Here is a 17338-nt window from a genome sequence, read left to right on the forward strand (position 1 = left end):
TGGACTGTTCCTTTTTACGGTACTACATCCTGTTTATGTTTAGCCTCAGCCCAAACATGGTTAGCTTATTGTTGTTTCGGTTATTTCTAATTGTACTATTTCACTGTAGATCCCCCAGCCCAGCTAAACCTGCCTTAGATAGCTCCTTTGTCCCGCCCCCCATACACGCGGAGACCGACTCAATTGGTGCCTCCAGTGATGCTATCTCTTTCATTGTTACCCAACGCTTAGGTTTACCTCCACTTTACTCATATCCTTCCATATCCTTGTCTGTACATAATGCCCTGAATCTTTTCTACAACACCCGGAAATCTGCCCCCTTTATTCTATGTACCCAACGCACTAGAAGACCAGTTCTTAAAGCCATTAGCCGTATCCTTATTCTAGTCCTCCTCTGTTCCTCTGGTGATGTAGAGGCTAACCCAGGCCCTGCAGCCCTCAGTATCACTCCTACTCCCCAGGCGCTATCATTTGCTGACTTCTGTAATCGCAAAAGTCTTGGTTTCTTGCTCGTAAATATCAGAAGTCTACTTCCTAAGTTTGAGTTATTCACTGCGTTAGCACACTCCGCCAACCCTGATGTTCTAGCAGTGTCTGAATCCTGGCTCAGGAAGGCCACCAAAAATTCTGAAATTTCCATCCCCAACTATAACATTTTCCATCTAGATAGAACTGCCAAAGGGGGTGGAGTTGCAATCTACTGTAGAGATAGCCTGCAGAGCTCTATCATACTATCCAGGTCTGTGCCCAAACAGTTTGAGCTTCTACTTCTAAAAATCCACCTTTCCAGAAATAAGTCTCTCACTGTTGCCGCTTGCTACAGACCCCCCTCAGCCCCCAGCTGTGCCCTGGACACCATATGTGAATTGATTGCCCCCCATTTATCCTCAGAGTTCGTACTGCTTGGTGACCTAAATTGGGATATGCTTAACACCCCGGCCATCCTACAATCCAAACTAGATGCCCTCAATCTCACGCAAATGATCAACGAACCTACCAGGTACAACCCTAAATCCGTAAATATGGGTACCCTCATAGATATCATCCTGACTAACATACCCTCTAAATACACCTCAGCTGTCTTCAACCAGGATCTCAGCGATCACTGCCTTATTGCCTGCGTCCGTAACGGGTCCGCGGTCAAACGACCACCCCTCATCACTGTCAAACGCTCCCTAAAACACATTAGCGAGCAGGCCTTCCTAATTGACCTGGCCCAGGTATCCTGGATGGATATAGATCTCATTCCGTCAGTAGAGGATGCCTGGTTGTTCCTTAAAAGTAATTTTGTCTCAATCTTAAATAAACATGCCCCATTCAAAAAACACAGAACTAAGAACCGATATAGCCCCTGGTTCTCCTCAGACTTGACTGCCCTTGACCAGCACAAAAACATCCTGTGGCGTACTGCTTTAGCATCAAATAGCCCCCGCGATATGCAACTTTTCAGGGAAGTTAGGAACCAATATACACAAGCAGTCAGGAAAGCAAAGGCTAACATTTTCAAACAGAAATTTGCATCCTGTAGCACTAACTCCAAAAAGTTTTGGGACACTGTAAAGTCCATGGAGAATAAGAGAACTTCCTCCCAGTTGCCCACTGCACTGAGGCTAGGAAACACTATCACCACTGATAAATCTACAATAATCGAGAATTTCAACAAGCATTTTGCTACAGCTGGCCATGCTTTCCATCTGGCTACCACTACCCCGGCCACCAACTCTGCACCCTCCGCTGCAACTTGCCCATGCCCCCCCCCCCCGCTTCTCCTTCACACAAATTCAGACAGCTGATGTTCTGAAAGAGCTGCAAAATCTGGACCCCTACAAATCAGCTGGGCTAGACAATCTGGACCCTTTCTTTCTAAAACTAGCCGCCGAAATTGTCGCAACCCCTATTACTAGTCTGTTCAACCTCTCTTTCATAACGTCTGAGATCCCCAGAGATTGGAAAGCTGCCGCGGTCATCCCCCTCTTCAAAGGGGGTGACACTCTAGATCCAAACTGCTACAGACCTATATCCATCCTGCCCTGCCTTTCGAAAGTATTTCAAAGCCAAGTTAACAAACAGATCACCGACCATTTCGAATACCACCGTACCTTCTCCGCTATGCAATCCGGTGTCCGAGCTGGTCATGGGTGCACTTCAGCCACGCTCAAGGTCCTAAACGATATTATAACCGCGATTGATAATAGACAGTACTGTGCAGCCGTCTTCATCGACCTGGCCAAGGCTTTCGACTCTGTCAACCACTGCATTCTTATTGGCAGACTAAATAGCCTTGGTTTCTCAAATGATTGCCTCGCCTGGTTCACCAACTACTTCTCAGATAGAGTTCAGTGTGTCAAATCGGAGGGCCTGTTGTCTGGACCTATGGCAGTCTCTATGGGGGTGCCACAGGGTTCAATTCTTGGGCCGACACTTTTCTCTGTGTATATCAATGATGTCGCTCTTGCTGCTGGTGACTCTCAGATCCACCTCTACGCAGACGACACCATTTTGTATACATCTGGCCCTTCATTGGACACTGTGTTAACAAACCTCCAAACGAGCTTCAATGCCATACAACACTCCTTCAGTAGCCTCCAACTGCTCTTAAACACTAGTAAAACGAAATGCATGCTTTTCAATCGAACGCTGCTGGCACCCGCCCACCCGACTAGAATCACCACTCTCGACGGGTCTGACCTAGAGTATGTGGACAACTACAAATACCTAGGTGTCTGGTTAGACTGTAAACTCTCCTTCCAGACTCACATAAAGAATCTCCAATCCAAAGTTAAATCTAGAATCGGCTTCCTATTTCGCAACAAAGCCTCCTTCACTCATGCTGCCAAACATGCCCTCGTAAAACTGACTATCCTACCGATCCTTGACTTCGGCGATGTCATTTACAAAATAGCCTCCAACACTCTACTCAGCAAATTGGATGTAGTCTATCACAGTGCCATCCGTTTTGTCTCCAAAGCCCCATACACTACCCACCACTGTGACCTGTACGCTCTTGTTGGCTGGTCCTCACTACATGTTCGGTCGTCAAACCCACTGGCTCCAGGCCATCTATAAATCACTGCTAGGCAAATCCCCACCTTATCTTAGCTCATTGGTCACCATAGCAGCACCCACCCGTAGTCTGCGCTCCAGCAGGTATATCTCACTGGTCATTCCCAAAGCCAACACCTCCTTTGGCCGCCATTCCTTCCAGTTCTCTGCTGCCAATGAATGGAACGAATTGCAAAAATCTCTGAAGCTGGAGACTCTTATCTCCCTCACTAACTTTAAGCATCAGTTGTCAGAGCACCTTACCGATCACTGCACCTGTACACAGCCCATCTGAAATTAGCCCACCCAACTACCTCATCCCTATATTGTTATTTATTTTGCTCTTTTGCACCCCAGTATCTCTATTTGCACATAATCTCTTGCACATCTAGCATTCCAGTGTTAATACTATTGTAATTATTTTGCACTATAGCCTATTTATTGCCTTACCTCCATAACTTGCTACATTTGCACACACTGTATATATATTTTCTGTTGTATTTTTGACTTTATGTTTTTTTTACCCCATATGTAACTCTGTGTTGTTTTTATCACACTGCTTTGCTTTATCTTGGCCAGGTCGCAGTGGTAAATGAGAACTTGTTCTCAACTGGCTTACCTGGTTAAATAAAGGTGAAATAAAAAATAAAAAAATTGACTGATGTTTTTCTAGTCCTCTCTTATATCATCCACAACAACCCTTCTGTTTCTTCAACTATCAAACTATGTGTGTGGGGATAGTTGGAAGAAGTGAGACCCTGGTGTGAATGAAACATTGACTGTAGTACATCTTGCGCTTAACTTATTTTAGTTCTTATTTTTTTCCTGGATAATTGGATAGTAAACATTGTCCATTTTCTACTGGGGATAATAATGAAACAGATAACTACAGCCTGATGTTAGTAGGACAGGCCATGCCTAGTGAAGGCAGGGTGGAGGGCCATCCAATCCTAGAAGGCAACTATGCAGGGGGCTAATGACAGACAAATGGAGTCGTTGAATAACAACCACCACTGACCAGGAGACACAGGAATCTACTGAGAGGTGATGGTGGCCCATCCCCCCACTCACTCACTCACTCACACAGGCACGCATGCATGCATGGAAACACACACACACACACATTCAGTAAAACAACATATGCTCCAGTCCCTGTTACCTGGAGCAGCAGGTGTGTTGCACCTCCCCCAGGCGGGGTGGAGAGAGAGGAGTGTGTGTGTGTGTGTTCGTGTGTGCCTGTGCCTGCATGTCTGAGTGTGTGTATGTGTGTGTGTGTGTGTGTGTGTGTGTGTGTGTGTGTGTGTGTGTGTGTGTGTGTGTGTGTGTGTGTGTGTGTGTGTGTGTCCTATGTTTGTGATGGGTGGTTTTCCTGTGAAGGGGATAGGGGGAAGGGGTTAGTGTAGCGTGTTAACATCTAAACAGCACAGCTGTAAAAACGACTCATATCATCTACTTGTACAAATGTCAGAGAGAGAGAGAAAGAGAGAGAGAGAGAGAGAGAGAGAGAGAGAGAGAGAGAGAGAGAGAGAGAGAGAGAGAGAGAGAGAGAGAGAGAGAGAGAGAGAGAGAGAGAGAGAGAGAGAGAGAGAGAGAGAGAAAGATAGGAGGGAGAAAGAAAGAAAGAAAGAGGGCGAGACAGAGCGACACAGAGAGAGAACATTCACACCGCTAGCTAGAGAGTCACAGCTTCCCATAACTAGCTGTGACTATACTCTCTAGCTGACTATTGGCGTCGGCTAATGGGATCCTAATAAATCAAATCAAACTAAGATGCCATTTATTTTGCCACTACATGGATAAAAGCACACATTTTATTTTATTTATGTAAGTGGACATTTAATTATACCTTTTTAACAAGTATTTTTCCTTTCTGCCTCTCTCTCTTTGCAGAAGGTCAAGTCTAAGGCTGCGTCCCAAATGGCACTATATTCCATATGGGCCCTGTTCAAAAGTAGTGCACTATGTAAAGAATAGGGTGCCACTTGGGACGTAGCCATCATGTAGGAGCAGTAGCCTGAGCAGTCTATTGTGATTGGCCTTGCGTGTGGCACTTTGGGTGTGCAAGCAATAATTGCTTTGGCTAAAACTGCATTAATCGTGTTTTGACGACACATAAAGCCATTGAAAAGCTCATTGGAATATGAATACAAAAGGAGATGATGTGAACATGGGGATGTGTGGGGCCGGATAGACGGGGGGGCATGTGTCTGTGACATAGAGATGACTAGAATGCAATGAGTAATGTGAAACCTGGATAATATGGTGAGAGAAGAGGAATACAATGAATATATAGGGAATGACAGAGAGAGCTGGGAGAGAGAGAGGGGCAGGGAGCAAGAGAGAGGGAAGGCCATAGAGATAGGAAGGGGATAGAGAGGGAAGGCAAGAGAGATAGGGAGGGGATAGAGCGAGAGGGGGAGAGAGAGGTGTGTGAGAGATAATGAGTACAGTGCCTTATCTGTACTTAAAGTAATTCCTCTTTTTGTTCTAGCAGAGTAATATAAACAAATTCTATACATCCTCGTCTTTGCATATAGGTAATCTATCATTAACTCCATCTCAGATAAGAAACACATTTATGGGTCATTTCTTAAATGGTCACTTCTTAGATGCAATTCACCTAAAGGCATTGCGAGAATGCTTACTTATAAAAGTATATAGAAAATATGTTACAATCTGATGTATTCAAAATAGATATGAAACAGATTGATAGGTTTTCACAATTTAATAATTCACAATTTAATTATTTATTGTAAACCAAAATAACATGAATTGTCTGAATGTGAGATTTTGAGCTTCTTGATATTTTAGTTTCTTTGCTCTGATTGGATCCACTACAATCCTCAGAAGACAAGACGAGGCCAAATTAATAAGAGTCTAAATTTACCAGGTTATTACGCCATGCAGCCCAGGCAGGTTCCAGCAGTACATGCTAATCCACACTTGACTTGACACCATTCAGCCAATCAACAGGGAACGGGATGACAAATGTTTCTCCCCTCAACACCTGTGAAAAGACACTAAACTCAGGCCACAGGCCCCCAATTTGTAGGTTTCTTTATTTTTTTTACTATTTTCTACATTGTAGGACAATAGGGAAGACATCAAAACTATGAAATAACTCATATGGAATCATAAAGCTGTCTTTTTTTTTTTTTCACCTTTATTTAACCAGGTAAGCCAGTTGAGAACAAGTTCTCATTTACAACTGCGACCTGGCCAAGATAAAGCAAAGCAGTGCGATAAAAACAACAACACAGAGTTACATATGAGGTAAAACAAAACATAAAGTCAAAAATACTACAGAAAATATATATACAGTGTGTACAAATGTAGCAAGTTATGGAGGTAAGGCAATAAATAGGCCATAGTGCAAAATAATTACAATTAGTATTAATACTGGAATGATAGATGTGCAAGAGATGATGTGCAAATAGAGATACTGGGGTGCAAATGAGCAAAATAAATAACAATATGGGGATGAGGTAGTTGGGTGGGCTAATTTCAGAAGGGCTGTGTACAGGTGCAGTGATCAAGGCAAAGGGTGGCTATTTGAAGAATCTCAAACATAAAATATTTTTTTGATTTTTTGGTTACTACATGATTCCATATGTGTTATTTCATAGTTTTGATGTCTTCAGTATTTATTCTACAATGTAGAACATCGTAAAAATAAAGAAAAACCCTTGAATGAGTAGGTGTTCTTAAACTTTTGACTGGTAGTGTAAAACTCACATTGGACTCAAGCGATTACAACACTGAGGTCAATAGACAATCAAAAACCTGCCTCCAAATAAGTTGCCATATTTGGACATATCTGTGGAAATCAAATCAAATGTTACTTGTCACATGCTACATAACAAATACATTTTGATTTGCTTCAACATATCAAGTGCAGATATACTAGTAGGTTGATAGTGTAAAAGGCCCTGTGTCAGTACTAGACCTTGCAGATCTGGCCATAGACAGTAGGGTGTTTGATTCAGTCGGGGGATGGGGTGGAGCATTAATTTGCATTGTAAATAATGACATTGTCAGTTTAGAAGAGGGCACTCCCTTTAAATCTACTGAGCTAGTTATGGTGCATCCAAACAGACAGATTAGAGTAGAGTAGACCATCCTCCTCAGTGTTGTCTCCTCAGCCCTAGAACAGAACAGAGCACAATGGCCTAGCTGCTGAATAGACAGAGAGGCTGAGAGTCTGGCCGACTCTGGGGCCCAAGAATAGGACACATTCTTCAGCACAAAAGGGTGTGTGTGTGTGTGTGTGTGTGTGTGTGTGTGTGTGTGTGTGTGTGTGTGTGTGTGTAAACATCAGTAGAAGCCAGGCCCCTGCAGAGAGGTCTTGACTCTCTGGTCTCTCCACTGTGGTATAAGAGAAGTGAGTTATGATGACGGGAGTACGTGCATCAATCGCTGTGTGAACAGAGGGAGGGAGAGAGTGAAAGAGAAGGAGAAGGAGAGAGGGAAAGAGAATGAGCACCCAGCAATCATTGTGCCTGTAAGTTAGACAGTCACCCTCTACTTCTATGGTTTCTGTTCAACCATCTTCTTCTATGGTTTCTGTTTCTGTTCAACCATGGTGCACTGAGCTGAATGTGGTGTCATGTCATTAGCACCAGCTTCATGCCAGCAGGCTCTCTCTCTCTGGGGAGGTTGGTCTTCACATGCATATGTATCACCAGGCTATTTATCTCTGCAACAAATCATTTGCATAGCATGCACCAGAGCCTACCGTTGTCTGTCTCTAATAGCTAGCTCTGATTGATTCTGTGACTGTAATCTGAAGTGAATAGTGAAATGAATTAGTAATTAGTCATTCATATTGTAATTCGAAAACATACTGTAGGCCTCAATGAAACCGGACTCTAATTTGTAACATGGAGAATGTTGATTTGATTTGTAAAACATGAATTACATGTCTAGTATATAGGCTATTTGTTGATGAAATTATTATGGATATGAAAATGATTATTGTTGACATACATACCAGTGTCATAACAATATAGTAGCCTATTGGGAGGTTTGTACAACGCACTCTCTGCTCTACATTTACATTTTAGTCATTTAGCAGATGCTCTTATCCAGAGCGATTTACAGTTAGTGAGTGCATTCATTTTCATACTGGCCCCCCGTGGGAATCGAACCCACAACCCTGGCGTTGCAAACGCCATGCTCTACCAACTGAGCTACACGGGGCCACTGTTGACACCATATCCTTTACTAGCTACCATAATTGTCCCCTAGTAGGCTACAAAATGTATGAGGCCACAACAAGTGCATGTTATACAAAGGAGTCGTAGCCTACCTAACGCCAACATTTAAGAACATGTCAGTAGCAGTAATGAATTGTCCAACGTGCGCCAAGTCTGTACTAGGGTCACAAGGCGAGCCAATCGGAACAAAGGATACAGAGACGACAGTAGCTCCACCTCTCCCTCTTTCTATCTCCGCTGGTTGGTTTATACATGTATATAATCCCGGAGCTGACCCAGAAAAGTAACTCTGGTGACGGACTCTCGCTCGCCTAACAGTGCACTAGAGAGCACCGATCGTTTTAATTCGATGAAATTCATGTATTTGGTGCATCGCCTTTGGAAGTAAAGACAGAGATCCAATAGCAGAAAGAGAACTCGAGAACTTCAGAGCAGGGACATTTTGCTGGTAAGTGTTGTCTTGTTTGGGGGCCATTCTTGCAGAGAGAGAGACAGAGACTGTCCTATTACTGAGGGAAGGTAGGAGAACCATTGTTCGTTTTATTTCGTTTTATTTGCGGTTTCTTACATTACCGATTGTTCAGATGCCGGCGATAGTGCATAGTGATACTGTATGAAAAATGACTAAACGATGGAATTGTATATATTGCCAAAACGAGTTTATTTAAACCGGATTATAATTTTTGTTGTAATGTGGTATCAAAAGTATTTACTGTTAATTGAAATCTGGGCCCTATGCAAATCCCAAGACTACACGAGTAAAATGAAGTGTTAGAATTTAGATATATTGAGAGCGTCTGCTAAATGACTAAAATGTAAATGTAATAATTAGCCTACAAGAAAATACCTCGATCATTCTTTGTTGCTCCCCTTTTAGCCTTTTGCAAAATGTGGCATAGACGGAATGAATGTTAACATGCCTTAACGTTTACGCTTGCATAGCCCAAACGCAATTGTATGGATTTTGTTCGGCTGTTGACAATACCCATCCACTTTGTTTTCTCTCTAAATGACTGTGGTTTTAGAAACAATATTGAATCGATTCGTAGTTTTTTTTATTGATAGAGCACAAAGAGGTTTGAACGGAAACCTGAGCGCCAGGGGCACTGGAGTTCCTCTTTGGGGAAAAGAGAAGAAAGAAACACGAAATTCTTTGTTTTCAAGCAGACAGTGAAAAGACAGAGACACGTACAGAGCCACACTCCTATGGTATCCAAGGGATCCACCATCATATTGTGTTCATGCAGTGATACGAGACACGTACGCTATTAAGAATGTAATTAATTGTTTTACCTTGCGTAATTGTGCGTGGGAAAATTATGCGTTGTTGTGCCATTTTAACTCTGGTGTTATGGAGATGCACAAATATAGATTCCGTTCTGAATGAATAAATCGTAGGGTATTGTCTTTCATTTTTCTTTCCATTGTATTTTTCCCATAAGTACAAATCGTAATGACCATCTTGTCCATTTGTCACTGCTTGTGCCTAACGAAATGTTTGTAAACGTTGGTTTCCTTTCGCGCGGATGCTCTCACTATCATAGTGCATGTAGTACCTTATTTATTACTATGTAACAACCGATTAAAATTCGACATGAGCTCCTCTGCGTCCTTTCAACGACAAAGGTATGACTGGTATTTCCCGAGCGTGCAATAGGCTACATACTGGCAGTGGATACAGGCAGTAGGCTACGCGTAATGTTGCTGTGGTCGAAATGATGGTCAAACAATCGAAAGTGTAAACGTTCCCTCAACGTCATCTGAATAGATTAATGACTCAACATTGTTTGAATCATTCATAGTACACTGTCTATCTCTATGGAATCACTCACTGTTAAAAGAACAGTCATGGTATAGGGTTGTATTGGGAATGTTATGTTCTCAGGGGGCTGTGTCCCTCAGATTGATCTGGTGATGTAGGAAGATACCTAGTCAGTTGTACAACTGAATGCATTCAACCGAAATGTGTCTTCCACATTTAACCCAACCCCTCTGAATCAGAAAGGTGCGGGAGGTGCTGCCTTGCTCAAGGGCAGAACAGAAGAGTTTTCCACCTTGTTGGCTCTGGGATTCCAACCAGCGATCTTTCGGTTACTGACCCAGTGCTCTTAACCGCTAGGCTACCTACCGCCCCTACTGTATGTTTATCAGTGTTTTCCAAACCTCTCTTCGAAAAACACCAATCAATCCACTTATTCATCTATTCCACTTCTAGCACACCTGATTTTTTTGCAACTAGAAGGCTCTGGACTGAAGCACCACCAACATCAACATTGCTCCTCCTCCTCCGCAGGGTGACAGTAAAGATTTCCATGTGAATGGTCTTATACGGAGTCATCATCATAACTAACATAAACATTGTCCTTCCTCCTGCAGGGTGACAGAGAAGCCATGGCAGACCACATGATGATGCCCATGTCCCACGGCCCTGCGACGGCCCTCCACGGCTACAGGATGGGGGGAATGGGTGGCCCTCCACAGCACGCCGTGCCGCAACCCGGTCTCCGCACCCTCCCCAACGGCCAGGTCATGCACTACGGCCGGGTGCCGCAGACCTCCATGGAGGCCGCCATGAGGCAGCGACCCGGCCTGGGGATGGTGGGGCCGGCTGGGATGAACGGTCAGGTGAACAGCCAGGTCAGCGGAGCTCAGATGGGAGGACACCACCACCAGATGAACCAAATGATGTATAACCAACAGCATCAACAACAGCATCAACAACAACATCAACAACAACAACAACAGCAGCACCACCACATGCAGCAGCACCCCCAGTCTCAACCCCAGCACCCCCAGCAACAGTACCACCCCAGTGGGCTCACCTCCCAGCAGCTCATGGCCTCCATGCACCTCCAGAAACTCAACACCCAGTACCATGGACATCCACTGGGGCCGGTCCAGGGCCATCACCTGGCCAACGGGGCCCAGTACAGAGTAGGGCCAGGCCAGCTGGCCAGCATGCAGCACATGGGTCAGGGTGGGCCAGGTATGGTGCTGGGACAGAATATGGACATAGACCTGATAGATGAGGAGGTTCTGACAGCGCTGGTGTTGGAGCTGGGTCTGGACCGGGTTCAGGAGCTCCCAGAACTGTTCCTGGGTCAGAACGAGTTTGACTTCATCCCAGACTTTGTTTCAATGAAACAGCAGCCGAGCACCGTGAGCTGCTGAGAGATACACAACAGCCAGATGAAGAAAGACGCTGTAAAAACAGGCTGGCGCCCGGGAAAGACTGAACCACAGACTAGACTAGCCACAGCAGCACAGACAAGAGGAGACAAACCGATTATTGTTTCTGTTCTCTGTGTGTGAGTTTAGGCTATCTATCTGTGACCATGTATAGTAGGTCTACAGAACACACTGACCTACCTGTGAATAGTAGGCCTACCTGTTGGTTTAAAATGAATTATAAGGACAGAAAGAGAGGAGAGGAAACAAAAGCTTCCTCTGCATCAGGCTGGTCAGCATCAGTGTCGTGAGATCTGAGCTCAGTCAATTCGGCCACAGGGTGACGGTCTCTCTGACACAGTGGCCTCTGACGATTCTGTACTGCCTACCGTCCTGCCTCTGGGCTGCCACCCATGTCCTAGTCTCACTGTGTGTGCTGAGGCCTGAGGGATGAATGTAGACTCATTCAGCAGGATGGAAAGACGAGACAGACAAGCTGAGACAATACAAAAACTAGCTTCACCCGAGACTACTAGATTCGATTTATGGCTTTTAGAAATGTATTTATTTATGAATTTACCCCACCAAGTTGCTAGCGGACATTTGACAAATTGAGTTGTTAAAAAAGTTGGTCATCTGATTATGAAGGCTGTTGGGGGGGGGAAATAGTTGTTTAAAAAGATGCCTAACTATATTGTGTGTATGTTGAAGGCTGGTTCTTCAAAACAGGCTTGGAGGATTCCTTCCTCGTTACCTTAACATTTCCTTTAGTAAGAGCCTGAGAGAGAATGGGCCAATGGGGTTAGATTTTGTTGGGTGGTGGGGGTTTATGAGTCTCTGATTGTTTGGGAATTAACTGTGTTACCCTGGCGATCTGGTTCCTCTCCATGACATCATCTGATGACATAATCAGAACAACATTCTATTTATCATTAAAACTTAAGTTTCCTTGAATCGTACATGTCCACAGTTTCTCTATTTCCTGCTGCTGATCAAATCACTGGTGAAGTAGTGCGGCACATACAGAGTAGCATCTCTATAGCAAGAGAACAGCAAACATACCACGCCTGTCTTAAAATACTGCTCTGAACACTGAGGGTCAGCTTCTACAGTCAAACAGCTAGATGCTCTATTTCAGTGGAGTCTCAATGACTACTTTACACAGTACCTCTACTGGTGGACCTCGGGGCAAGGGAATACACTGAATAGTATTTAAGGAACAACACACAACATAACAGCGGGCTATTTACTCTATATACAATATCTGTGAGTGTGGCACAGAAGGCAAGGCAGGGGGGAAACCAGAACCTCTCTAGTCAGTCGCAGGTCATTCTCTGAGTCATATAGCTCACTTTAGACTTTGAACAGCACTGACAGTTAAAAGACGTAAACACAAAGTGTTGGATTGTGAGAAGTGCAGTAACCTAGTGCTCTATCTGGGGTGAATCCTAACCTTTACTGAATTTTTACTTAGTCATGCATTGATGTCAATGGGAGACCAAGTGAACATTTGACTTAAGTAGGATTTAGGATTTGCCCCTCTGTGAACATCTTGTGTGTGCAGCCTGCCAGGTAATTCTTGAGGGTAGTGGCTGAGTTTGGTCCTCTGACATAACCTTGGCCAATGTGCTGACTGTGTATGTAGGCTAGGACAGTGGAGGCTGCTTCAACTGCCTTTAACTGTCTGTGGACAACGTTCATTAGTCCAGTCTGTGGACACAGCATAGTGCTAGGCACTACTCCAGTAGTGCTTGGTTGGTTTAATCATTGTTTAAAGCTACCTCTCTTTACCGGTGGCATTGATTTCATTACCAAAGGCCCAAACCCAACATTGCAGAGCAACACACACACAGACATGCACGCATGCGCTCACGCACACACAGGTTGGTTGCTGTTTCCATAGATTAGCTTACTCGACTGGTTCTCTCCTGATTAGATTTAAATTACCCGTTCACACACGCTTGTCTTAATTGAGGTCATCCAGCATCACAGCCCCAATGACTTGGTAATTAGAAAACTTGACACTCAAAAGTAGTGTGCACTATATAGGGAATAGGGTGCCATTTTGGACGCACCCTTGGTTATTAGAAAACGTTCTCTTTCTGTGGTGGTGCAGTGTTTTTTCCCCCTGCCCACTGTGCATAATGAGGTTTTGGCAAGGTTACTGCTTTGCTCCAGTGACTAGTACAAGAACTTCCTGTCCTGTTCTGTTGTTGAGCTATTTGTGGAGATGTCAGAACAGAGAGGTTGGAGGAGCAGTGAGGTTGAAGAGAGGATTGGGGGAAGGGGAACGCTTCCCTCTGTAATGCACGAGTTGTGGTAATCTGTTCCAATACTAGAGCTACACTCACTGGTCTCTCAGCTCTTTTTCTAGCCTGGAATCCAAAGGGAATATCGCTCTATTTCACTATGGCTTCACTCCACTGAATCAGTGAAAAAAAGTGAAAATATTCCGTTTGGATTCCAGGCTACTCTTAACCCTGTCTCCCTCCTGGAGACCTGCCATATTGCAGAGCTCTGAGCACAAACAAACAATGGACAACAGAAAGTACACTCATCATTGCAAAGGCCGAAACGCCAACCATATCAGGTAATTTCCTGTGGTCGGTTATTTGTTACCAGGCTATTTATGGATAACTTGGTCTTAGATCTGGGACCAGGCTATTAAGGGCAGTTTCACAACCCCTTATGAAAAAATAATCTATTACGATCTGAAAATAATATTAGTATTAGTATTTTAAGCCTTAGAGAGGTAGTAGCCTCTCAAAGTCTTTTGATTACAACTATATCAATAATATTTCAGACTTCTAGTGTATGGTGTCTTTGTACTGTAGAATAGAGGTAAAGTTGACATAATTAAGGTACTTTTCAAAAAACATTGTCAGATGTAATTGTTATGAATGGCTGATGTTGACAACAGATTATGGTTTATCATCCATTTGACAAATGGGAGTGTTGAAATACACTACCGGTCAAAAGTTTTAGAACACCTACTCATTCAAGGGTTTTTCTTTATTTTTACTATTTTCTACATTGTAGAATAATAGTGAAGACATCAAAACTATGGAATCATGTAGTAACCAAAAAAGTGTTAAACAAATCAAAATATATTTTATATTTAAGATTCTTCAAATAGCCACCCTTTGCCTTGATGACATCTTTGCACACTCTTTGCATTCTCTCAACCAGCTTCACCTGGAATGTTTTTCCAACAGTCTTGAAGGAGCTCCCACATATGCTGAGCACTTGTTGGCTGCTTTTCCTTCACTCTGCCATCCGACTCATCCCAAACCATCTCAATTTGGTTGAGGTCGGGGGATTGTGGAGACCAGGTCATCTGATGCAGCACTCCATCAATCTCCTTCTTGGTAAAATAGCCCTTACACAGCCTGGAGGTGTGTTGGGTCATTGTCCTGTTGAAAAACAAATGATAGTCCCACTAAGCCTAAACCAGATGGGATGGTGTATCGTTGCAGAATGCTGTGTGTGGTAGCCATGCTGGTTAAGTGTGCCTTGAATTATAAATAAATCACAGACAGTGTCACTAGTAAAGCACTCCCACACCTCCTCCTCCATGCTTTATGGTGGGAAATACACATACAGAGATCATCCGTTCACCCACACCGTGTCTCACAAAGTCACAACGGTTGGAACCAAAAATCTCCAATATGGACTCCAAATTTCCACCAGTTTCATGTCCATTGCTCGTGTTTCTTGGCCCAAGCAAGTCTCTTCTTCTTATTGGTGTCCTTTAGTAGTGGTTTCTTTGCAGCAATTCGACCATGAAGGCCTGATTCACACAGTCTCATCTGAACAGTTTATGTTGAGATGTGTCTGTTACTTGAACTCTGTGAAGCATTTATTTGGGCTGCAATTTCTGAGGCTGGTAACTCATGAACGTATCCTCTGCAGCAGAGGTTACTCTGGGTCTTCCATTCCTGTGGCAGTCCTCATGAGAGCCAGTTTCATAATAACGCTTGATGGTTTTGCAACTGCACTTTCAAAGTTCTTGAAATGTTCCGTATTGACTGACCTTCATGTCTTAAAGTAATGATGGACTGTCGTTTCTCTTTGCCTATTTGAGCTGTTCTTGACATAATATGGACTTAGCTGATTGGTTCAAACGCATTAAGAAATTCCACAAATTAACTTTTAATAATATGCCATTTAGCAGATGCTTTTATCCAAAGCTTTAAGAAGGCACACCTGTTAATTGAAATGCATTCCAGGTGACTACCTCATGAAGCTGGTTGAGAGAATGCCAAGAGTGTGCAAAGCTGTTATCAAGGCAAAGGGTGGCTATTTGAAGAATCTTAAATAAAATATATATTTTGATTTGTTTAACACTTTTTTGGTTACTACATCATTCCATATGTGTTATTTCATAGTTTTGATGTCTTCACTATTATTCTACAATGTAGAAAATAGTAAAAAATTAAGAAAACCCCTTGAATGAGCCAGCCTGAATGCTGGGCAAACCATTAAGTGCAGCATTCAGTCTGGTTTACCCAGGCTAACAAACAGTCTCATTATACCAAGGGTATGGGTACAGGACAGGCCTGAAGCTTTAAGACCTAGTAGATTTCATGTGAACATTGTGAAAAGAGATGTGATGTCACCACTTTTCCACACATCCACTGAGAATGTACAGCAGAACGGAATGCATTGTAGGTACTGAAGTCTTAAAATGGTGGATACATTTGTGAGATTGTATTGTAAAATCCTTGTTTCAAATTGCACCACTTCATTTGGGGGTAACCCTCCCCCCACCTCCCAACCCCCAAAGGCTTTTTTAATGTTATTGATTATATTTTAAGAAAATGTATTTATTTTCAACAACAATAAAATATTTATTTAAAGAACTGGCCAGAGTATGGAGTGTTTTTGAACATGTGTCCATCTCTGCATCGCTCTATGACTACTTGATATCCTTTGAATACCCCATGTATGACTTTGTACTGAAACCTCACCTACTTCTGACAAAGATACAATGAGTCTGACAATACCTCTGCTCTGGTACAGTGAGACATCTCAGTAGTGTTCATGTATGGGCTCATAGCTGCAGTGGCGTGTATTCATGGATGCCAAGGGAAGCCAGACTTCCTCAAATATTTGACCAATACATTTTTTTTCATCTCTCTGTGTTTTCATAATTTTCCGTCAATTCTCAAGTGGCTGAGTCTCACCGGATAAATAATCAGAGCGAGGGAAACAGCGCCCCTCTGTCTCAGTATGTGTAGCCCATGTATCTGATGTTGTCTGGAACAAAAGAGTATGACATGTAGCATTTGATTGATTGATGCAAGCAATCATTTGGCCTTCCTTGATAAAAATAAATAAAATAATTAGCCAATCAGCGTTGAGCTGAGCTCAACTATGGGTTGTCCTGGCGCAGCAAAATGCACCCCAATGTAGGCCAGTTTGGATTTGGCTTCACACCAATCAAATCATATCCTAAGCAAAATATCATAATTGTCTGTTTCTGGTTTGCTTGTGTTGATGTCCTGCAGTAGCTAGCTTGCTGCTAAATCAACCATTTCCTAAGCCATGGATGGAGATGGGGATTTGGACTTAATTCTCTGTACAGGCCAATAATTATGACGTGATTCTGATCTAATCATATATTCATATATTGTGCCGGTGGCCTGAGACGATTGAAGTTCAATATGTAGCCTAGCTGTAGCCTAGTAGGCTCACATTAACAAGCTAGCTAACTTAGCTGTTTCATTGTTGCCCATGCCAGGAAGTTAGGCTAGCAGGCATTTTAGCTAGGTAGCCTATGACAACATAAACTGTTATTAAAACTATTATTATTATTATTATAAACTAAAAGGGTACTGTATGACAGAGACGTAGACCGTTTTGCCAACATGAAAGAGAGGATTATGGCACTGGCGTTCAACTAGTCTACA

At 43.2% G+C, this 17338-nt stretch overlaps 1 protein-coding gene across 1 annotated transcript; it reads left to right on the forward strand.

Moving 5' to 3' along the window:
* The first annotated feature begins 8502 nt into the window (after positions 1-8502).
* On the forward strand, positions 8503-12380 carry LOC121586547 (cbp/p300-interacting transactivator 3-like). Its single transcript, XM_041903309.2, has 2 exons — positions 8503-8706; positions 10635-12380. Exon 2 carries the CDS (start codon positions 10650-10652, stop codon positions 11427-11429), a length of 780 nt encoding a protein of 259 aa, XP_041759243.2. The 5' UTR covers positions 8503-8706; positions 10635-10649; the 3' UTR covers positions 11430-12380.
* The last annotated feature ends 4958 nt before the right edge of the window (positions 12381-17338 follow it).

This window comes from Coregonus clupeaformis, chromosome 17 (genome assembly GCF_020615455.1).
Source record: "Coregonus clupeaformis isolate EN_2021a chromosome 17, ASM2061545v1, whole genome shotgun sequence".
NCBI lineage: Eukaryota > Metazoa > Chordata > Actinopteri > Salmoniformes > Salmonidae > Coregonus > Coregonus clupeaformis.